The sequence below is a fragment of the Vipera berus genome (assembly GCF_964194415.1).
Source record: "Vipera berus genome assembly, chromosome: 2".
NCBI classification, from domain to species: domain Eukaryota; kingdom Metazoa; phylum Chordata; class Lepidosauria; order Squamata; family Viperidae; genus Vipera; species Vipera berus.
In genome coordinates, this window is record NC_138203.1 from 133,792,328 (window position 1) to 133,809,643 (window position 17,316).

General features: G+C 41.1%; 1 protein-coding gene across 3 annotated transcripts in view; it reads left to right on the forward strand.

The window, feature by feature from the left end:
* The window catches only part of ARHGEF25 (Rho guanine nucleotide exchange factor 25), a gene marked incomplete at its 5' end in the record, with an annotated part of 100,817 nt that overhangs the window by 30,095 nt on the left and 53,406 nt on the right, over positions 1-17,316 (forward strand). For 2 of the 3 annotated variants that reach the window (XM_081316591.1, XM_081316590.1), the window contains one exon: positions 305-425. In XM_081316591.1, coding sequence (XP_081172717.1) covers positions 326-425 — 100 coding nt within the window. Of the gene's footprint in view, positions 1-304; positions 426-7,755; positions 7,916-17,316 lie in introns of those variants that run through there. The other variant, XM_081316592.1, reaches the window with a different exon arrangement.

Sequence of the window (17,316 nt, forward strand, 5' to 3'; positions counted from 1 at the left end):
TTGCATAGGAATGCTTCGTGCCAGAATCTCAGATTGATTTTTTTTTCATTTGAGAGAAACAGCTACATCAATTTTTTTAAAAAAATGGTATAAAAACTGCAATGTGTCTGTGATACGCAGTTCAGGCATCCTTGATGCTCACAAAAATGACCTGCAAACTACGCTAATTTCATGTGTCAAAAATATATCTATTAACTGCTATGTGCCAGCTTGTGATCTATTTCTGATGCTGAGGCTCCTGATACCAAACAGGCTATTTGAATCCTAACCTAAAACCTGAACATATTTTCCTGCTTCATTACAGCTGTCAGACCTGGGGGCTGAGATGCAACCCCAGGCTAGCAACAGGGGGCAGCCTGATATGGGATGCCAGCAAGAAGCAATAGCATCCTCGGAAATCCCTGTGGTCCAGGTCACGGAAGAAGGTGAGCTGCTTGGTTTATTTTATTGTTAGGTTGCCTCTCCAGATCCAGTGCAATAAGGAAAGCAGCTTTACCATTTCTTTTCATCTTGTTATGCTCCAACATACTTGAATAATTGATCATTGATGCCGTATTTCCCAGGGATGTAAGTTTCCTCTCTAAGTACATTTATTCACATACTATGTAACTCCTAACAAATAAGTAGCATACAATGTTGGAAACTAAATAACTAAAACTTCTCATTGATCTGGGGAACTTGGACAATGATTGTAATACCTTTAATGAATCTTGCCTTCTCTGACAGGCAATATTTCTCCAAAGTATATCGATACTGCTAGCTATTAGCCTTTTGTGTGTATTCATTTTTTGACTAGTATGCACCATTCAAATGGGTTGCTCATGGGGGACCCCATCACGTTGATGTCACCCCACCCCCATGAAGTCTTCCTCTTATTTTCTTCACTGGTATTGCACAGTCTTAATTTGGGTTTGCAGCTCACAAAGCACACAGTCTGTTTCAAGTATATTTTTGAATAAGCCACAATTGGTTGGATTAAATGTATCATGGTAAGTCAAAACACAGAGTACACTGCAATGGCTAAACCATCATGAAAAAATGATGAAGCTTGTGCGAATCCTCCCAATTGTGATTTTTGTTTTTTACAATAAACCATGGTCAAGCAGACATGTCTCAATGTGATATTTGAATCCAGTCTAACACAAAATGTAAACCAATCTACAACTCTGAATAAAGTAGGAGTCCAGCCTTAGCCATTCTGTGCGTATCTTTTCCCTGGTTATGGTCTATTCCACTATGTTTAAAAAGATCTACTCTTCGTGCTACAGGAGACAGTATGATGAAACCAAGTTAAATAGCTAGCATGGCCATTGGGCAATAAACATTCTTCTCTAGAAAACAAGTTGGGAAAGATGCTCATGCAGGAAAGTTTCTACCTAACCCAGTTGGACTGCTTGGTCTATTTTAGATGTCTGCTCAGGTCTAGCTACATTAAAGACATATTTCAGAGGCTATCCTAAAAGAGGGAAGATTGCAGGACTGAAGACAAAGTAGACTAGCAAGATGGTTCTGTCAATAGCCGGAGCCTGCCAGCTGCTAGTATTGTAGTGATCAGCAAATCTCTTGTGATATGAATTCTTTCAAATTAACATATGGGAGAAGGAGGTACCCAGCCTAGTATCTATGGTTCCATGTTGCTATCCCTGCCCTGCTTTAACAGAGAACCAATCCTTTATATGATTTACAAATGGGTTTTTTGTATTCTTAAAAAACTCATGAAGACACTTGTCACATTTGTCTGATACATTTTCTAGAAATCCATCTGTTACATGAGCACAAAGCAATGAAGAAAATCTGATCTTGGTGATTGTCATTTTGGGAAATAAAACTGTCACATATCTAATCGGTCTCGGTGCAAATACTGGAATCAGAGAGCTGCACATACTAAATTCCTAATTTCCCAATTTTTCAAACGTGGTTGCTTCCCCCAAGGCCATTTTCATTAGGATGATTTTTGAATGCAAGGTTTTGCAAGTATCAGTTCCTAGATTCAATTCTTAATAACTTTAGGTTAGGCCAGGGGTAGGCAACCTCGGCTCTTTTATGACTCATGGACTTCAACTCCCAGAATTCCTGAGCCAGCCAAGCTGGCTCAGGAATTCTGGGAGTTGAAGTCCATGAGTCATAAAAGAGCCGAGGTTGCCTACCCCTGGGTTAGGCTGAGGAAAGCCCATGCCTGAAATACTGTAACGGATCTGTTGACTGCTACAATGGGATTGCCTTCCCCTGCATAATATTTGCTAACTATGTTAACTGCAACTCTCATAATCCTCAACAACTGCTTGGGAATTGAGAGACTGAAGTAACAACTGGTGAGATCAGATAGGAGGCAGTGCTCAATTTGCTTTAACTCATGAAGTGGGTGCCAGGTCACACTTGTCATAATTGCTCCCAAATAGCTAAAAATCAAGAACAAGGTTTAATCAGGGAAGAAAACCTTTTATTTGATTTAATACAAATGTATATTTAATTAATGGAATACAGTTAACATTGATATGAGCTATATATTGAATAATGTTTCCCCTTTATTACCTTATGATTAAAACTGAATGGCAAAAGGTATGAGGAATTTCCCCAAGCTTTTGGGCCCACATTGCAGTCTAAAGTCCCCAGGCTGTATACCTCTGATCTTAAGATATAAGTTTTCTCAAAGCTTGATCTGGAGAGAAATCTGTCTCTGTTTATCTATTATCCATCCATCCATCCATGCATCCCTGAAAGTATATAGGCACACAGAACAAAGTTGAAAAAGAGAGACGTCAGATTCTGCTTCTTTGACTAAAAAGAAGGACCAAGGGAAAACAGATGACAGGTGTTTCTAGATTAGGCTTTTATTATACAATTACCCTGCCTTATTTAAGGAATTTATTCATTTTTTGCTTTCTTGGGTTTTTTTTCCTCACACCCAAAAGATCCATTAAGGAAGAAAAGATGGAAAAAGTAGATAATGCCATTTGACCAGTAGCATTAGGGGCTACATTGTAATGCTACCTGGAAGCAATAAAAATAGAGAAATTATTTTTGTTTTTCCTGTTAATCATGTAAAGAAAATAAATCAAATATTAGGAAATAAGACTTTTCACGGGCAGCTAACAATTAAGGATGCAGCTTCAGAAAATAGGAGATAGTATTGGGTTTGCTGGGTATAAAGTGTGTGGGGGTGGGTGGGTGGGTGGGAAAGACATGAAAGTAAGAGCATTAGAATGACAGTTGGCAGAAGTTGTTTTAAATGAAAGCAGGGAAAAGAGGGAGGCAACACAGAGGTCAGAAAAGAGTAAGCTGTTCATGGCAATAAGCAAAAAGGGCCTTGGTGGAGCAGTGGGCTAATGCCTCCTTAAGTAACACCAGCTGCCTGCAATTAGTGCAGGTTCGAGTCCCACCAGGCTCAAGGTTGACTCAGCCTTCCATCCTTCCGAGGTAGGTAAAACGAGGACCCAGATTGTTGGGGGCAATTAAGCTGACTTTGTAAAAAAATGCCGCTTGGGGGGGGGCGAAAGCCCTAATAAGCAGGCATATACATAGAATGAAGGCTACTGCTAAGCACATTGATTTGTGCTTCTTAGTTTGTAAGCCGCCCTGAGTCTTCGGAGAAGGGCGGGATATAAATGGGATTATAAATAAATAAATAAATAAATAAATAAATAAATAAATAAATAAATAAATAAGGAACTCAAAACAGAGGCAAGAAGATTGAAGGAAGGGGCGGAAAGGATGAGCCTCAGTTGATTAGTTCCCAGAATAATTAACAGATTACTTCCACGAGCAGCAGGCAGGGGAGCTAGGCATGTTTCTTTCAGACCTGATGACATCTCTACATTGATGGGCTCTTGAATGGAGGTAAGATTCCTTGCCAGTTCCATCTGCTTGGCAATGCCCCTGCTTTTCATTGTTCAAATGAGCAATGAGACTTTTCTAGTAATTTAGTACTACCAAAGCCAGCTATATTCTTACCCGACTGGATCTGGAATTGGAACTAGTAATCTGCCATTCTGTTTAGCCAGGTCTCAAGGGAAATGCTTGATTCTGCTCCATTGAGGACCTGACTAGAAGACAAGTAGTTGGCTAGCCAATTAACTACGGTGTAAGCTTGCAGTGGCCTAAGGTGGAAAAGCTTCTCTGACTACGAGCTTTCTAATGAACTCATTATCTGGCAGCTTGAACATCTCCAGCCTCTCAGGAGAGCATTTGCAAAGTGGAAGAGCTACCAATTTAAAGGTGCAACAGCCACCCTTATTCCCTTGAGTCATTACTATACGAGAGTATAGTAGTAGTAGGTAAAATGTGCATGGCGGTTAAATAATAGCTAACATAAGAGACATTCAGATAATTGATTTGTAGTTCCTCATCTTATCTTCTGTCTTTGGCCTTGCCAGCTCAGCCAATGTTCTGCAGACTTACTGAGACAATTTGCTTTTCTTCCCACCATTATAAAACATTCTTACCAGTGAAAATTGAAGGGGGAAATATATTGTTATTTTTTGTCCCAAATCCATTTAGTCTACAGTTATCCTGCTATAGCATTTGCTTCTCTTGTGCTTTTTTAAAAAACTATCTTTCTTTACCTTCCTTTGTTCTTATCCTACAGTCTCACTATACAAATGTAGAAATATTATCCTCTTCCAACAGCATCCTGGTTATAGGATACCAGACCTTGTCCTCACCTCCATCTACCCCGATATTTGAGCAATATCCACACAACTATTTTTTAAACATTCTTTTGAAATTGTAGTTTGTGAGAGAAAGGCAGCAGGATTACGTTCTCTCCACGTAGCAGCTTCCAAATAAGTTGGCACTAACGCTCCCACAGTCAACAGATATTTGGTACAGATCACAATTTAACATATTTGAGAAGTACTGGGATGAGCAAGCTTGACCCCTAGATTCTGTAACAAACTATTCTCAGCACTTCATCAGAAGCAATGACCAATTTAAATGGCACATAAAACCAAAGGTCTTAGGGTGAAAACATAACGCTATTAAGATGATTGCATCTTTAACATTAAAAAAAGGGTGCTATGATTTAAGCCAGGCGTGAGAAAAGTAGAATCCTAATGTCCTGTTCAATCCTTATCTTTGAAAAGAATCTGAGAAATAATGACAGTCACTTTTACCATTATTATTGCTCCGTATGTTACACACTTGAACTTGCACTTTGAAAATAGGTGCCAGCGCTAATCTTTGATTCAAATCTGATTTGAGATAAAAAAAACAACAACGTATACCTGAACTGAGCAGGTTGCAGACAAGGTCTAATCTACAATTTGCAGCAGAATGGAATGGTAGAGTGACAGAGAAGATTGCACCATCTCTGAAGAGCATGTAAACGCATGATGTTATTTTTAAAAGCTACCCAGTATAACAACCAAATACATCCTGCAAGTAGGAAAACATCACACCCAATAAAGAATGTTTTCTCTCAACTTCCTTTTTTACTTGTTTGCTTTTTACCTCCAGTGCTTCCCAAACCTGGGCAAATTACCCGAAATTGGGTAGATGTTTTTCTTCTGATAGCGACATACGAACCCATTACCTATCACAACATTTAAATTGATTTAAAGATTGCCATGCACACTAAAATATATTCAAAAATCTCCCAAAGTATTCCTCCTATTAAGACAAAAGTCATTGAAATTACTAACGGCAATTGACTGAAATGATATAGATCTCATTCAGTGATCTTGTTTTTACAAATTATGACCATTATTCACTGTCTATTCGAAGTTACAATGGTGTTGAAGGAAGGGACTTACGAGCAGTCCTCAGTTGGATAAGTGGTTTGGGGTAATGAAAGAAAAAAAATAGGAAGCACTTTTAAAGAGTTGATCTTATGTCTAGTTTTTAACACTGATTATTAAACCAGCCCAATGAGTTGATCATTCATACTAAAATAATCATCATTCTGTGGCATGCTGGACAATCTCAAGGAACTCTGTGATCCTGGATGATAATTTTTAGTTTGTTTCTAGTTCTGTACTGCACTATTTAAATTCTGGTTGGAGACGATGGAGGTTGTAGTCACAACAGGCCTGAGAAGCATTAGATGATGGAAATCTTTCAGTAGTAGTAAAGCATGTTCCTGATGTAGGTTTGGCTTTTTTTGTGGGTCAGTAGGAAAGTGAAAGTGTGACATTGTGGTAACAAGGAAAGGGGGAAAAATATTAAAAGGTAGCAGTAAATGTAATCTCTGGGGACTGGTGCAAATGTAAATGTCAATATTTCCTTCATTCAAAATGCACTTTTATGTTTTTACATATTCAACTTATACCTACTTTTTCTTCCAAGAATTTTTGAACAATATAGGTCTCATTTACTCACCCCCATTTTATCTTGATAACAATTCTGTAAGGAAGAATTAAGCATTGCAAATGGCTCAAAATAGTATATGGCTGATAGAGGATTTGAACTTGGGTCTTCTCAGATAAGTCTAGCTCTAGCACCTTTGATGTTTAGACTTCATTTGGCCAGTCATCCCCCCAAGCAAACTTCATTGTGAGGATAACATGAAGCACAGCAAGCTACACACAGCAAGAGAGTGGTGTTCTTCCTGTGATTATCATCTGCCTGACTTTTCAAATGTATAGATACAGTTGTTCTGGGAACATTAGTGTGCACGGGCACAGGCAGTGTCATCAACTCAACAATAATCCCTGAAATAATTGAACTGAGCGATCATGATGGGCTTATTATGGACTTCAATCTAGTCTCCCCAGTCCCAATCCGACAATTTAACCACTGCATCATATCGGCTCTTACGTGTTGCGGGTTTTGTGTATAAAAATTTTTGCTATGTGAAAATGTATTTCTGTTTTATTTGTTAGATTTACAGTACCTCCCCCACTACTTTTTCTCCAGGAACGTAAGGAGCCTAGCACTCCTTTCTCCAATTTAATTCCTATAGAGTATGAGAGGCAGGTTGTGCTGAGAGAGAGTGACTGATCCAAACTAAGTATTGTATTGTCTTCTGCGTAGGCATTTTCAGCTGCCTTTTGTTTTGAAGATGAGGCTTTTACCTTTGCGACAGGAAGTTGGTGTGAAAAGGACTGTACAAATCCCTCTCCGCTCCCTGTTTCTGGAGTTATTGCTGTCCTGTGTGATGCGGGGCGGCGGCGGCGGGGGGGGGGGGGAACTGTAGCACTAATGCACTATGTAAGACTCAGCCTTCACAGCCATCAGCACAAGAGAAGCTGCCAACTCATTCCTCTCTGGAACATTAGCTGATATAGTTTGGGCACACTGTATACTCACCCTTTTTTGTTTGTATGTCCGCGCACACTCCTTCAGACACACTAGTGTATTTGTTCCCTGGCCTCCCCAATCCCAGACTGCTGCATCCACCCAGGTTTGTTTTCTTTCTCTTTTCTTCTCCTTCCTCACAGTAGCCTTCTGCAGTGGTGGGAACACCAGAGATCTCACTTGTGCCTGCTGCAGGCTCAGCTGGTGCAGAGCTGGCTGCAATGGCTCAGCAAGAGTGAGGAAGGAAGGAAGGAGGGAGGGAGGGAGGGAGGGAGGGGGAGTCTGGCTCCGGGAAGCTCTGGAGATGGATGAAGAGAGAGAGAGAGAGAGAGAGAGAGAGAGAGAGAGAGAGAAGAGGAAGGGAGGGAGGGAGGAGAGAAGCAAGGGGCCAGCTGCAGAAGCTCCTCCTCCCCACGGGCAGCACCAGCCCAGCCCTGTTGTTCTGTCACTGAGCAAACGGCTGCGATGGCAGGAACTCCCCCCCACCCACCCACCACCACCACAACCCCCTTTCACTGCCTAGGAAGTACTGTCCCCTTACTCGATGGCTGGCAAAGTGAGTGACGGAGCCCAGCACAGCCGGGCGGCACCATGAGAGGTGGGAGCCAGCAAGGCTGTGCTTGCCACCACTTGTTCCGCAAAGTCCTGGCCAAGTGCAGCTGCTGCCCTTCTAGGACACGAGGTGAGTGGGATTCCCAACACTGTTTTTCTCCCCTCTCCAGCTCCCCCCTCCCGCTCCCCTCCTCCTCTCACTTAGGTACCGCAGCCTTTATGCTGCCATTCTTCTTAAAACGCCTCTCCTTCACCCATCCCTGCTCGAATGCAACCTGGCCAGTACCAGCATCATTATCCAAAGTGGGCATCACCAAGCAGCAGGATGGCATGGGCATTGTCCACCCTGCTGAATAATATCACCTGGCCTGGGATACCTTCCCTGGCCATCACTGCTGCTTCCTTCTAGTCAGATATTAATATTATGTTATTTCAGCACACATTTGAATCACCCCTGTGTCTTAACATAGAGAGGCGTTGTTTTTGCTGACTGGTTACTTCGGTGCTTCAGGTGCCAGGGCTTCCCTGGATGGGTATGAGTTTGCTCTCCAGGTGTTGGCATATGGGAGGGGACCTGCTTTCTTTAACATGGTTTCTCACTTTCTTGTACTACTCTGGTACTTTCTGCTCACCAAACAATTAGACGGGGGCATGTCAAGTTACCTCACATGCCAGTTTCCTGTGACCATGCTACAGGGGGCACTAACGGGGCAGAGTGACACAGCATGGGGAGGGGTGGTTTGGAAAAGTTTGTGGCAAGTGTCAAAGGTGCAACTGGAGATCAAATGATCCAATATCTTGGCTTTCAGGTCAATTTTTATTGGCTGTTAAAGAGATGATTTTTTCTAAAATATACGAACATACGTAATCTCCAGAAGAACAATCTGTGTTGTTTGTAACATTTTAGCATGATTTTGCATGCATATCTGTATTTAGAATTTCAGATACGAGTTGGGACCTCTATATGAATCACTGTAAGATCCCTATTTATGTCTCTCATTGCACATATCTGGTTCTGCATTCAGGTTGTACATGTGAGCAGAAGGGACGACTTGTGGGAGGCTATATGTACAAGAAGTCTGGCTGTGGGAGAGAGGAACAGAAAAAAAACGATGTGGGGGAGGCTGTGCATGCATGTCGGAATACGTGGCTGTGTATCACTGCACGCATGATTGCATTTCTCCTGCAGTCTGTGACTGTGTGAGGCTGCCTGTGTCAGTGGACTGTGATCTGCATACAGACTTGAGAACAGAAAGCACTCTCTGCATGAGCAGAGTTTTAAAATGCTAAAGAAGAAGAGAGAGAGAGGTGAGAAATACCAAGGAGGCATGTTTGGGAGCTGTCTTCCCTTGAGTTTTCTGCTACTTGGCACTGCCTCCTTCCCCCCACCCCACCCTCCCAATTTCCAGCCAGTCTTCATTGCCCAAATGTCTAAGATTGAGGCTGACAGCAGTAGTAGTAATGATGAAAATTAAAGATTCAGAGAACTGGGGTTGAAGGTGATGTTATGGGACAAGAGACCTAGGCTCCAAGGGTTAATCCTGATTCGGTGAGTAGGGGCAGAAGGCAAGGTCCATCTTTTTGTATATATGTTTTTAATCCCGTTATGCTTGAAACTTACTACAAAAGGCTACCACTCTTGATTCCCCTTCCCCAAATCTTATCTAAGCCTCCTCCCCCCCCCCTACTGTTTTGGCTTAAAAGCCAGGTGCCTGTTCCCAACTGTTAGAAAAGGACCCTGGTTACATGTAACTACCATTCATTACCGGTATTCCTTGTTATCTCTACATCTCCCCTAGTTTTTCCATCTGTTGACATTTAGACTGTAAGTTCCTCAGTGCAGAGAGAACTGCTTTTTTTAAAAAAAAATGTAGCTGAAGACAAACCCATGTGTTTGGATATTTCTTATAAAAATAATAAGGACATGTGGGTAGCAACTGGCTGTGTTGTTGGCTTTTTATACTTCTGATTTTCAGGGTATTTTTGTAGGTTAACTCTTTTCTACCAAGGATCCTGCAGAGGATTCTGAGCTGTGTGTCTGAAATGCCATCAGGCCACAGAGAACTTTAAAGTTCCAGTGGACCCACATTTTAGTACACTCCAGAACAAACCCGGCACTCCCCTGCAGACACAGGCCAGGGAATATAGTGTTAGGGAAGCCCTTTTATTCAGCATTCCCACTTGTCTCCTTGAGAATTCCATGATAAAATGATTTAAGAACCCCCAACATTGTTTTGAAATCATTGAAGTCCATTGGGCTTACATGCTGTACATTAATACATTTACTGACATATGAAAAAATGCACACATGATTTTGATTCTATAGTATATATGGACTCTCAATTAGGCCTACGCACATCTGACTGCTTGTCTTTTCTTTTGTGCTTTACGTGTCCACCCAAATAATTCCGCCCGGTAATACATTCCTTATTGTTGTTTTCTCTCTGGGTACCCTCCTCTTCCCTTCCACTTAGGCAAGCTGAAGCCTGCCAGTTCTCAGTCATGTAGCTACATAAATAATAGGTTAGAAGGGGCAAGCCGTGGGTTGGCATCTTGTTGCCAAATGGGTACCTGTGCTGCTCCAAATCCTGTATTAGGATAATGTTCATTTTAATGGCTGCTCCTTTTTCTGGGTGTTGACTATTCATCTGGGTGAGAGACAGATAATTTCAGATCCTGACCACAGCGTTATCCACAGCCTATCTCGAACCCACCCGTAAGCTTTTAAAAATGGCTAGTCTGGGGATCTGTTATACCATAGGTGCGTATACATAGATTTTCCCAGCAACAGTCACTGGCTTCAAAATGGTGGATGCAAAAGAGCTATTGAAACCCTGCTCTGTTTATGTGCAGGTAATGTGTATGACACGTGTTGAGGGGAGAGGCCCTTGTTTATATGATTTAGAAATAGTTAAAAAGTCCCACTGAGGTCATGCTATTATATATGTAAGCCTGAGGAGTTCTCGGTGCTGTCTGAGCTTGGTTGTTTTCTTGCAGACATTTCATTACCCAAACTATGGTAGGTAACATCATCAGTACTACATATGTAAGCCTGCATATCATTTAAGGAAACTAACTGCAAAAACTGTGAGGAAGATGTAGTGTTTTGTTTCTAGTGTTTCTCCAGTTTTTATTTAATGGAATACCTTTCCAAAGTCTTCCGTACATATTGGATGTAGCTCCCATTATCCTAAGCACTCTCCATAAAATTACGATTCCATGTCCATGGATTAGGGATTGTGACAATTTAGCAGATCTTAAATTTGTAGTGCCGACCTTATTTGGGAAAAAATTGATTTGTTTTCCAGAACACTGTTTGGATTCCCCCCTGCCCCCGTATTGCATTAAAATTGTTCACATCCCTGTAATAAAATTAGAATTGTATTTTCTATTCATGAGCAAACATACTGCTAGTTTTCTCCTACTGATCAAGGTTTTCAGGCCTCACCCTTATGAACAGGATTCATCGCAAACATAAAGTTGCAGTGCAATTTGTCTGATTGTGGTAGAGTCTGTTTTCTGAACCCAATCACTGTGATTTATATGCTATGGTTTTTAGCTTTCATGTTATGTGAGCCCAGCCAGTAGTCATATACCTATGATGATTAAGCAAAACATGGCTTAGTTTGACACATGAATGTAATCATTAATGTATTCACTAATGTCTGGTCTCTTTTTGTTGGACATCCAAGGCTTGCTGGTTTATTCTTCTGGTTTGATGGGCCTGGAACTAGGCCTCTTGGGGCCTAGAAGCAGCTGTAGTAATGACAGTGGTCCGGTGAAATTGGAACAGAGGTTATGGGAGCAAGTATGACTTTTGTCCTCATATCTGGGAGCACAGCTGAGACTTGAATGGTGAAGCAGGAACTAGTCAACAATTCCCCTTCTTTTGTTCTCAGATCAAAGGTGGATTTGTAAGGCCTTTTCCCACAGTCAAATGGAAGTGTTAAAATATACATTGCTTGCATATCTCCAAGCACCCTTATTAACTATGCAGGGCAGCAAAAAAGGCTTCCGTGCTGGAGGCAGAATCTGTATCAGACCTTTTCTTTATGCAGGTCTCCCTTCCTGCAATAAATAAAAAAATAGTGCTTTGAGTCATGTCAAGAGTGCCTCTCCTCCTCACACAAGTAATTGCAGCTGGTTCCAGTGTACTGAAGGATTAGGAAGCAAAGCTTTCCAGAAGAACTTTTTAAGCACCAGGAAGGATCGGGATGCCCTCTCGACTACTTCTCTCCACAGGATGTTTCTTGAGAATCTGATCCTGAAATAAATGCTGGCCGAACCCCAAAACCTGCAGCTGTTATCAACAGTGCTTCCAGTCCAGATATGATTGGCGCTGCTCTCAGATTGGTGGTAACCAATTACACTGCTCTTGCCCTATCCAGGCCTATTAGGCTCAGTCCAAGTCAGATGCCACTCAGGTTCTGACTGGGAGTGCTTTTATCCTTGTCAGTGAGTAAGGAATAAAAAGAAGATAGTTGCTTCAAGCTGGTGCACAGTGACGTTTTCTCCTCCACATGGTAAGAACGGAGCGCTGCACTGGGAGAGCAGGAAGACTCAGGTCAGACTCAGGGTGGCTTTTCAAGCAGACTTGAGGTTTGAGGAATCCCAGAATGGGATTTTAGATCCCATTCTGGAGAAGGGGCCCGTGTGCACTTAGGCATCCTGCCTCAGCTCCTAACAGAAAAATAGGGAACTAAACCAGGAAGTCTAGAATGGTAAATTTATCATCAATCCAAACGTTTCCCTTAGTGGAATTTGACGTTGAGGAGGGCAGGTCAAGAATTCAAGTTGTCATATTAGTGAAGTGTTTGAGCCGGCCTTGTATTCTTGGAGCACGGTGGAAACGAGAGCAATGATTTCAGGCCCTAAAAACGCAGGGGGAGCTCTTTGAAATGATCAGCTGTGACAATTCATCAATATTGTTTAAATCCAAGGGTTAGTTTAATAATTGTAAGCCACCCAGGTTTGCTTTGGATAGTGAGGAGGGTGGGATAGAAACTTAACAGATAAAATTGTGCTTCTTGGGCTATTGATGTCAGTGGATAATAAACCATGGAGGAAAAAAATAAATTGATGAGGGAATCATCAATGTTACCCCTCTCTGAATCTTTAAAAAAAACAAACTCTTGCCTGGGGACTAAGGAGAAGATTCGAACCAGTATATAAATGTCTTCTGGGTCAAAATATGTTCATTGGCATAGTGTCTCTACAAAAACTCTGTAGAGCAGAGGTCCCCAACCTTTTGGGCACCAGGGACCGGTTCTGTGGAGAAAGGTTTTTCCGCGGACCGGAGAGGGCGTGGTTTTGTGTGCTGCCTGCATCCCGTGGATGGGGCTTTGCTTGTTCATGCAGCCCGGTTGCTGGCATGCCACAGCCCACTACTCGTCCACGGACCCGGGGTTGGGGACCCCTGCTGTCGAGCATCAGTGCCAAGAGCACTATATACTTTATACCCCAACTTCTCAATATAAATAATTTCTGAGTATAATTTCAGCCGTTCCTCTTTTTTATAACTGCAGTTATAAAAATGAATAAGAATCCTTCACTTACCTGTAAGTGTTCAGCTTTCTTTAACTGCATTGATGGTGCACATGTGCAAAAGGAAGTTACAAACACCTTATTAAGGGTTCTTGAATATATAACACTGCTTAATGTCATTAGGTGATTAAAAAAACCATGAATACAGCAATTATTTTTATTTATGTATTGAATTTGTTTGCTGCCCAACTCACCATAAGGTTAAATTGTTTGATTGCTGTCCTTCTCCTTTAGTTTGTTGGTTCAGAATTGGCCAAGCAAGTTCCTTCTCATCTTAATTGTAGATTAAATTTGTCTCCTTTTTTTGTTTTAGTGGGTACCCTTTTTCATATTGATCTGTTAGAGCAGGGTTTCCCAGATTGAGATATACATCCCGTGGGGAAGTGCAGAGTCCAGGGGAGATTTGAAAAATAGCTACATTGTTACAATCAATACACCTTTCCCAAATTTTCATTATGTTGTTTTCATTGTTCATTTGCATTCATTTTGGTTTGGTGTTTGGATTTTTAGAGGAGTTATATACATTAAAGTTATATTAAAGGGAGATGTGATGGCAAAATGTTTAGGAACTCCTGTTTTAGAAGATCAAATTACTGAAATATATTTTATACATACACACACACATATATATTATTATATTATATTATATTATATTATATTATATTATATTATATTATATTATATTATATTATATTATATTATATTATATTATATTATATTATATTATATTATATTAATATATTATATTATATTATATTATTATATTATATTATATTATATTATTATATTATATTATTATATTATATTATATTATATTATATTATATTATATTATATTATATTATATTATATTATATTATATTATATTATATTATATTATAATATTATATTATATTATATTATATTATATTATATTATATTATATTATATTATATTATATTATATTATATTATATTATATTATATTATATTATATTATATTATATTATATTATTATCTCACATGAGAGCAGACTTAGATATTATTAGTAATTGGGATGAATATGGAATTAGCTCTATGGTACAGATAGTCCTTGACTTGCAACCATTCCTTTAGTGACCAAAGTTACAATGGCACTGAAAAAAGTTATTTATGACCCTTTTTTCACACGTACGGCTGTTGTAGCATCCCTATGGTTATGTGATCAAAATTTGGGTGCTTGGCAACTGGCATGTGCTTATAATGGTTGTAGTGTCCAGGGTGGTGGTGGTGTCATGTGATCATCTTTTGCAACTTTCTGACAGGCAAGTCAATGGGGAAGCCAGATTAATTTAACAACCGTATTACTAATTTAACAATACAATGATTCACTTAACAACTGTGGCAAGAAAGGTTGTAAAATGGGGCAAAACTCACTATGGTTAAGTCAAGGACTACCTATACCTCATCTTTTCGTCTTCTTAAATTATCATAGAAATTAATTGTATTTACTCCATGGTTCGAAAACAATCCTGCATTCTAAGGATTAGTGCTCAAAACCCTATTGTTTAGCAGCAGCCACTGTTTCTCTGAGAGTTTGTCCCATCTTATTGTGGAAATGTATTTGTCTGTTTAGTTCATAGCAAGCAGGCACCGCCATTTGACTTGGCTCTAAACTGTTGTGTGTTGTGGAAACAACCAATTGCAAGCAGAGCTGTTCCTCAAATCAACCTTAAAAGACAGAACAAGGTGATAGATGAGTTTTCAATGATGGTTGTGCGAGCTTTTAAGTAACACTGAGTTCTTTGTCATGTACCTAAATCAGAAGTCGCCCTTTTATGATTTATGGACTTCAACTCCCAGAATTCCTGAGAAAGTTGAAGTCCTCAGGTCATAAAAGGGCCATAGTTCGCCGCCCCTGACCTAAATGACTAGGGAAGAATTATTTCTCTCATTACTTTGTGATTGTTTCTAATGACGGAAACCAGGAACAGAAAATGTTATAAATAAGTAAATTTTCCTTACTCTCCTTCCAAAGTCATGTCAAGAGATACTGTAGTGCAGGGGTGTCAAACTCAATTTCATTGAGGGCCACATCAGCATTGTGGTTGCCCTCAAGGGGACGGGTGGGTATGGCCAGGGTGGGCGCGGCCTACTGGGTGGGCGCAGCTGGAGTGCGTATGGCCTATGGGTGGGCATGGCCAGCTCTACATCATTGGCATCAAGGGTGCCTATGGGGGCCTGGGCAGGAGCGGGACAGATCTGAGGGTCTCTGGCAGAAGGAGGGTCTCTGGGCTAGGGCCAAGGCAGTGGGGGCCGTTCCCTCACTGTTTCCAGGATGGCTTCACGGGCCGCATAAAACCACTTCACGGGCCGGATCTGGCCCCCGGGCCTTGTGTTTGACATGTCTGCTGTAGTGCAAGGATGAATAAGGATTTGCCAGTGTAAATAATATTAGCATGAATCTGAGATGTGCTTCTACCCATCTCCCCTTCTGGTGGTGTATGACGCATAGGAATTGCCTTGTTGGACAGGGCCAGTAGCCAGCTCATCAAACATTTGCCCACCAGATGTACTAGGCATATGCATAAGTGGTGAAACTGTGAATTTTCCAGCTACTGCGAGTTGCTTCCCGAAATACATGTAACATTTGGCTCTAGAAACCATTGGGGGGGGGGAAGCAGAATTCCTTACCAAAGCAAATTCTTATAGCCATTTTAAGTAGGGAGTGTCTGAAGCTACTCCATTTCAAGATTAATTATCTGAAGAGAAAATGCCCAAGCAAAAGATAGAGAAAGCAGAAAAATACTCTAAGCTACATATTCTGTTCTTCTACAGTATGTGAGTTTGAGAGAGTCAATTCTGTTCCTTAACTATTGGTGCGGAAGAATTAGTTTTTGAACTTGGGCTATAAGGCCTGAAAGCAAACCTCTTTCCTCCTATTGCTCCTGTAGTTAAAAAAATATTATTTTAGGTTGGTTGGTTGATTTTGCTGTCCTATTAATATCATCCCACCGCAGGAAAATTAAACAGAGAGGCTTTTCCTGGCATGAAAACACCCTTAAAAGTGAGCTAAAAAATAATGCTAAAGTCCTGCTTGCATATGATATGTCCAGTATTTATTTTCCCATAAGTAATAGCCATGATGAGCACTAATGAAAGCTTGTCAAGGAAGAGTTTTTGTAAACCCTTTCTTCCTTGCAAAAAGCCTAATTAGATCCCTCCCTTTCAAAGCTGTATTTAGCTCTCGGATGGACCTTTCCCACTGATACCAGTGATTGAGCTATGGATCTGTAAGTCCTGAGGTTGAATTTTTCTTCAGCTAATTGATGGCCTTAGGTTAATCCTGTTAGCTGCAGTATTCAACTACTGTTATCATTTGATACCATTAGTTAATACTTATAAATACAGGTTCACAGCCCGATAGACACGATACAAAAGGAAAACTAAGTGGAAAGTGAAGGGGAGAGCAGAGTAAATAACCGACTACTGTAGCAATACCTTTCTTCAACCAATGATTAATGTCCCCTATGCAAGGACACTGTCTCTGGGATGTGGCTGTTGTGATTCAGGGTCAGCCTGTGGGTTCGGCAGTTGGGTCGGACGACTCAGAGGAGGAGGAGGAGGGGGGTGTTGAAGAGCTTGCTGAGGGGGTTGGACAGCTTGATGAGAGCCCTCAGCCAGGCCCCTCTCACCTGGTCACGACGCAGACCCAGCTGTGTGAGCCTGACAGCGTGGATGAAGATGACCCACAGCTGGCCCTGTTCAAGGACGCCCGACGCAGGAGGCAGTCAATCAGGAGTAAACAGAGGAAGGCAATGGGGCTCCTCGGAAGGAGGCAGAGAGAAGCCACGCCCTGAACTGTATTTAAGGGGGAATGCGTGGGAGGGCTGGTTTGCTGAAGGCAACCACTTGAAAAGCTCCTGTTTCTTGGTTCGTGTCTTGTTCTATTTGTTTTTGTAGCAATAAATTTGGCAGGCGTAATTCCAGCCTCTTGCCTTCTTGTAAAAGGGCTTGTCCCTGCCTTTTCT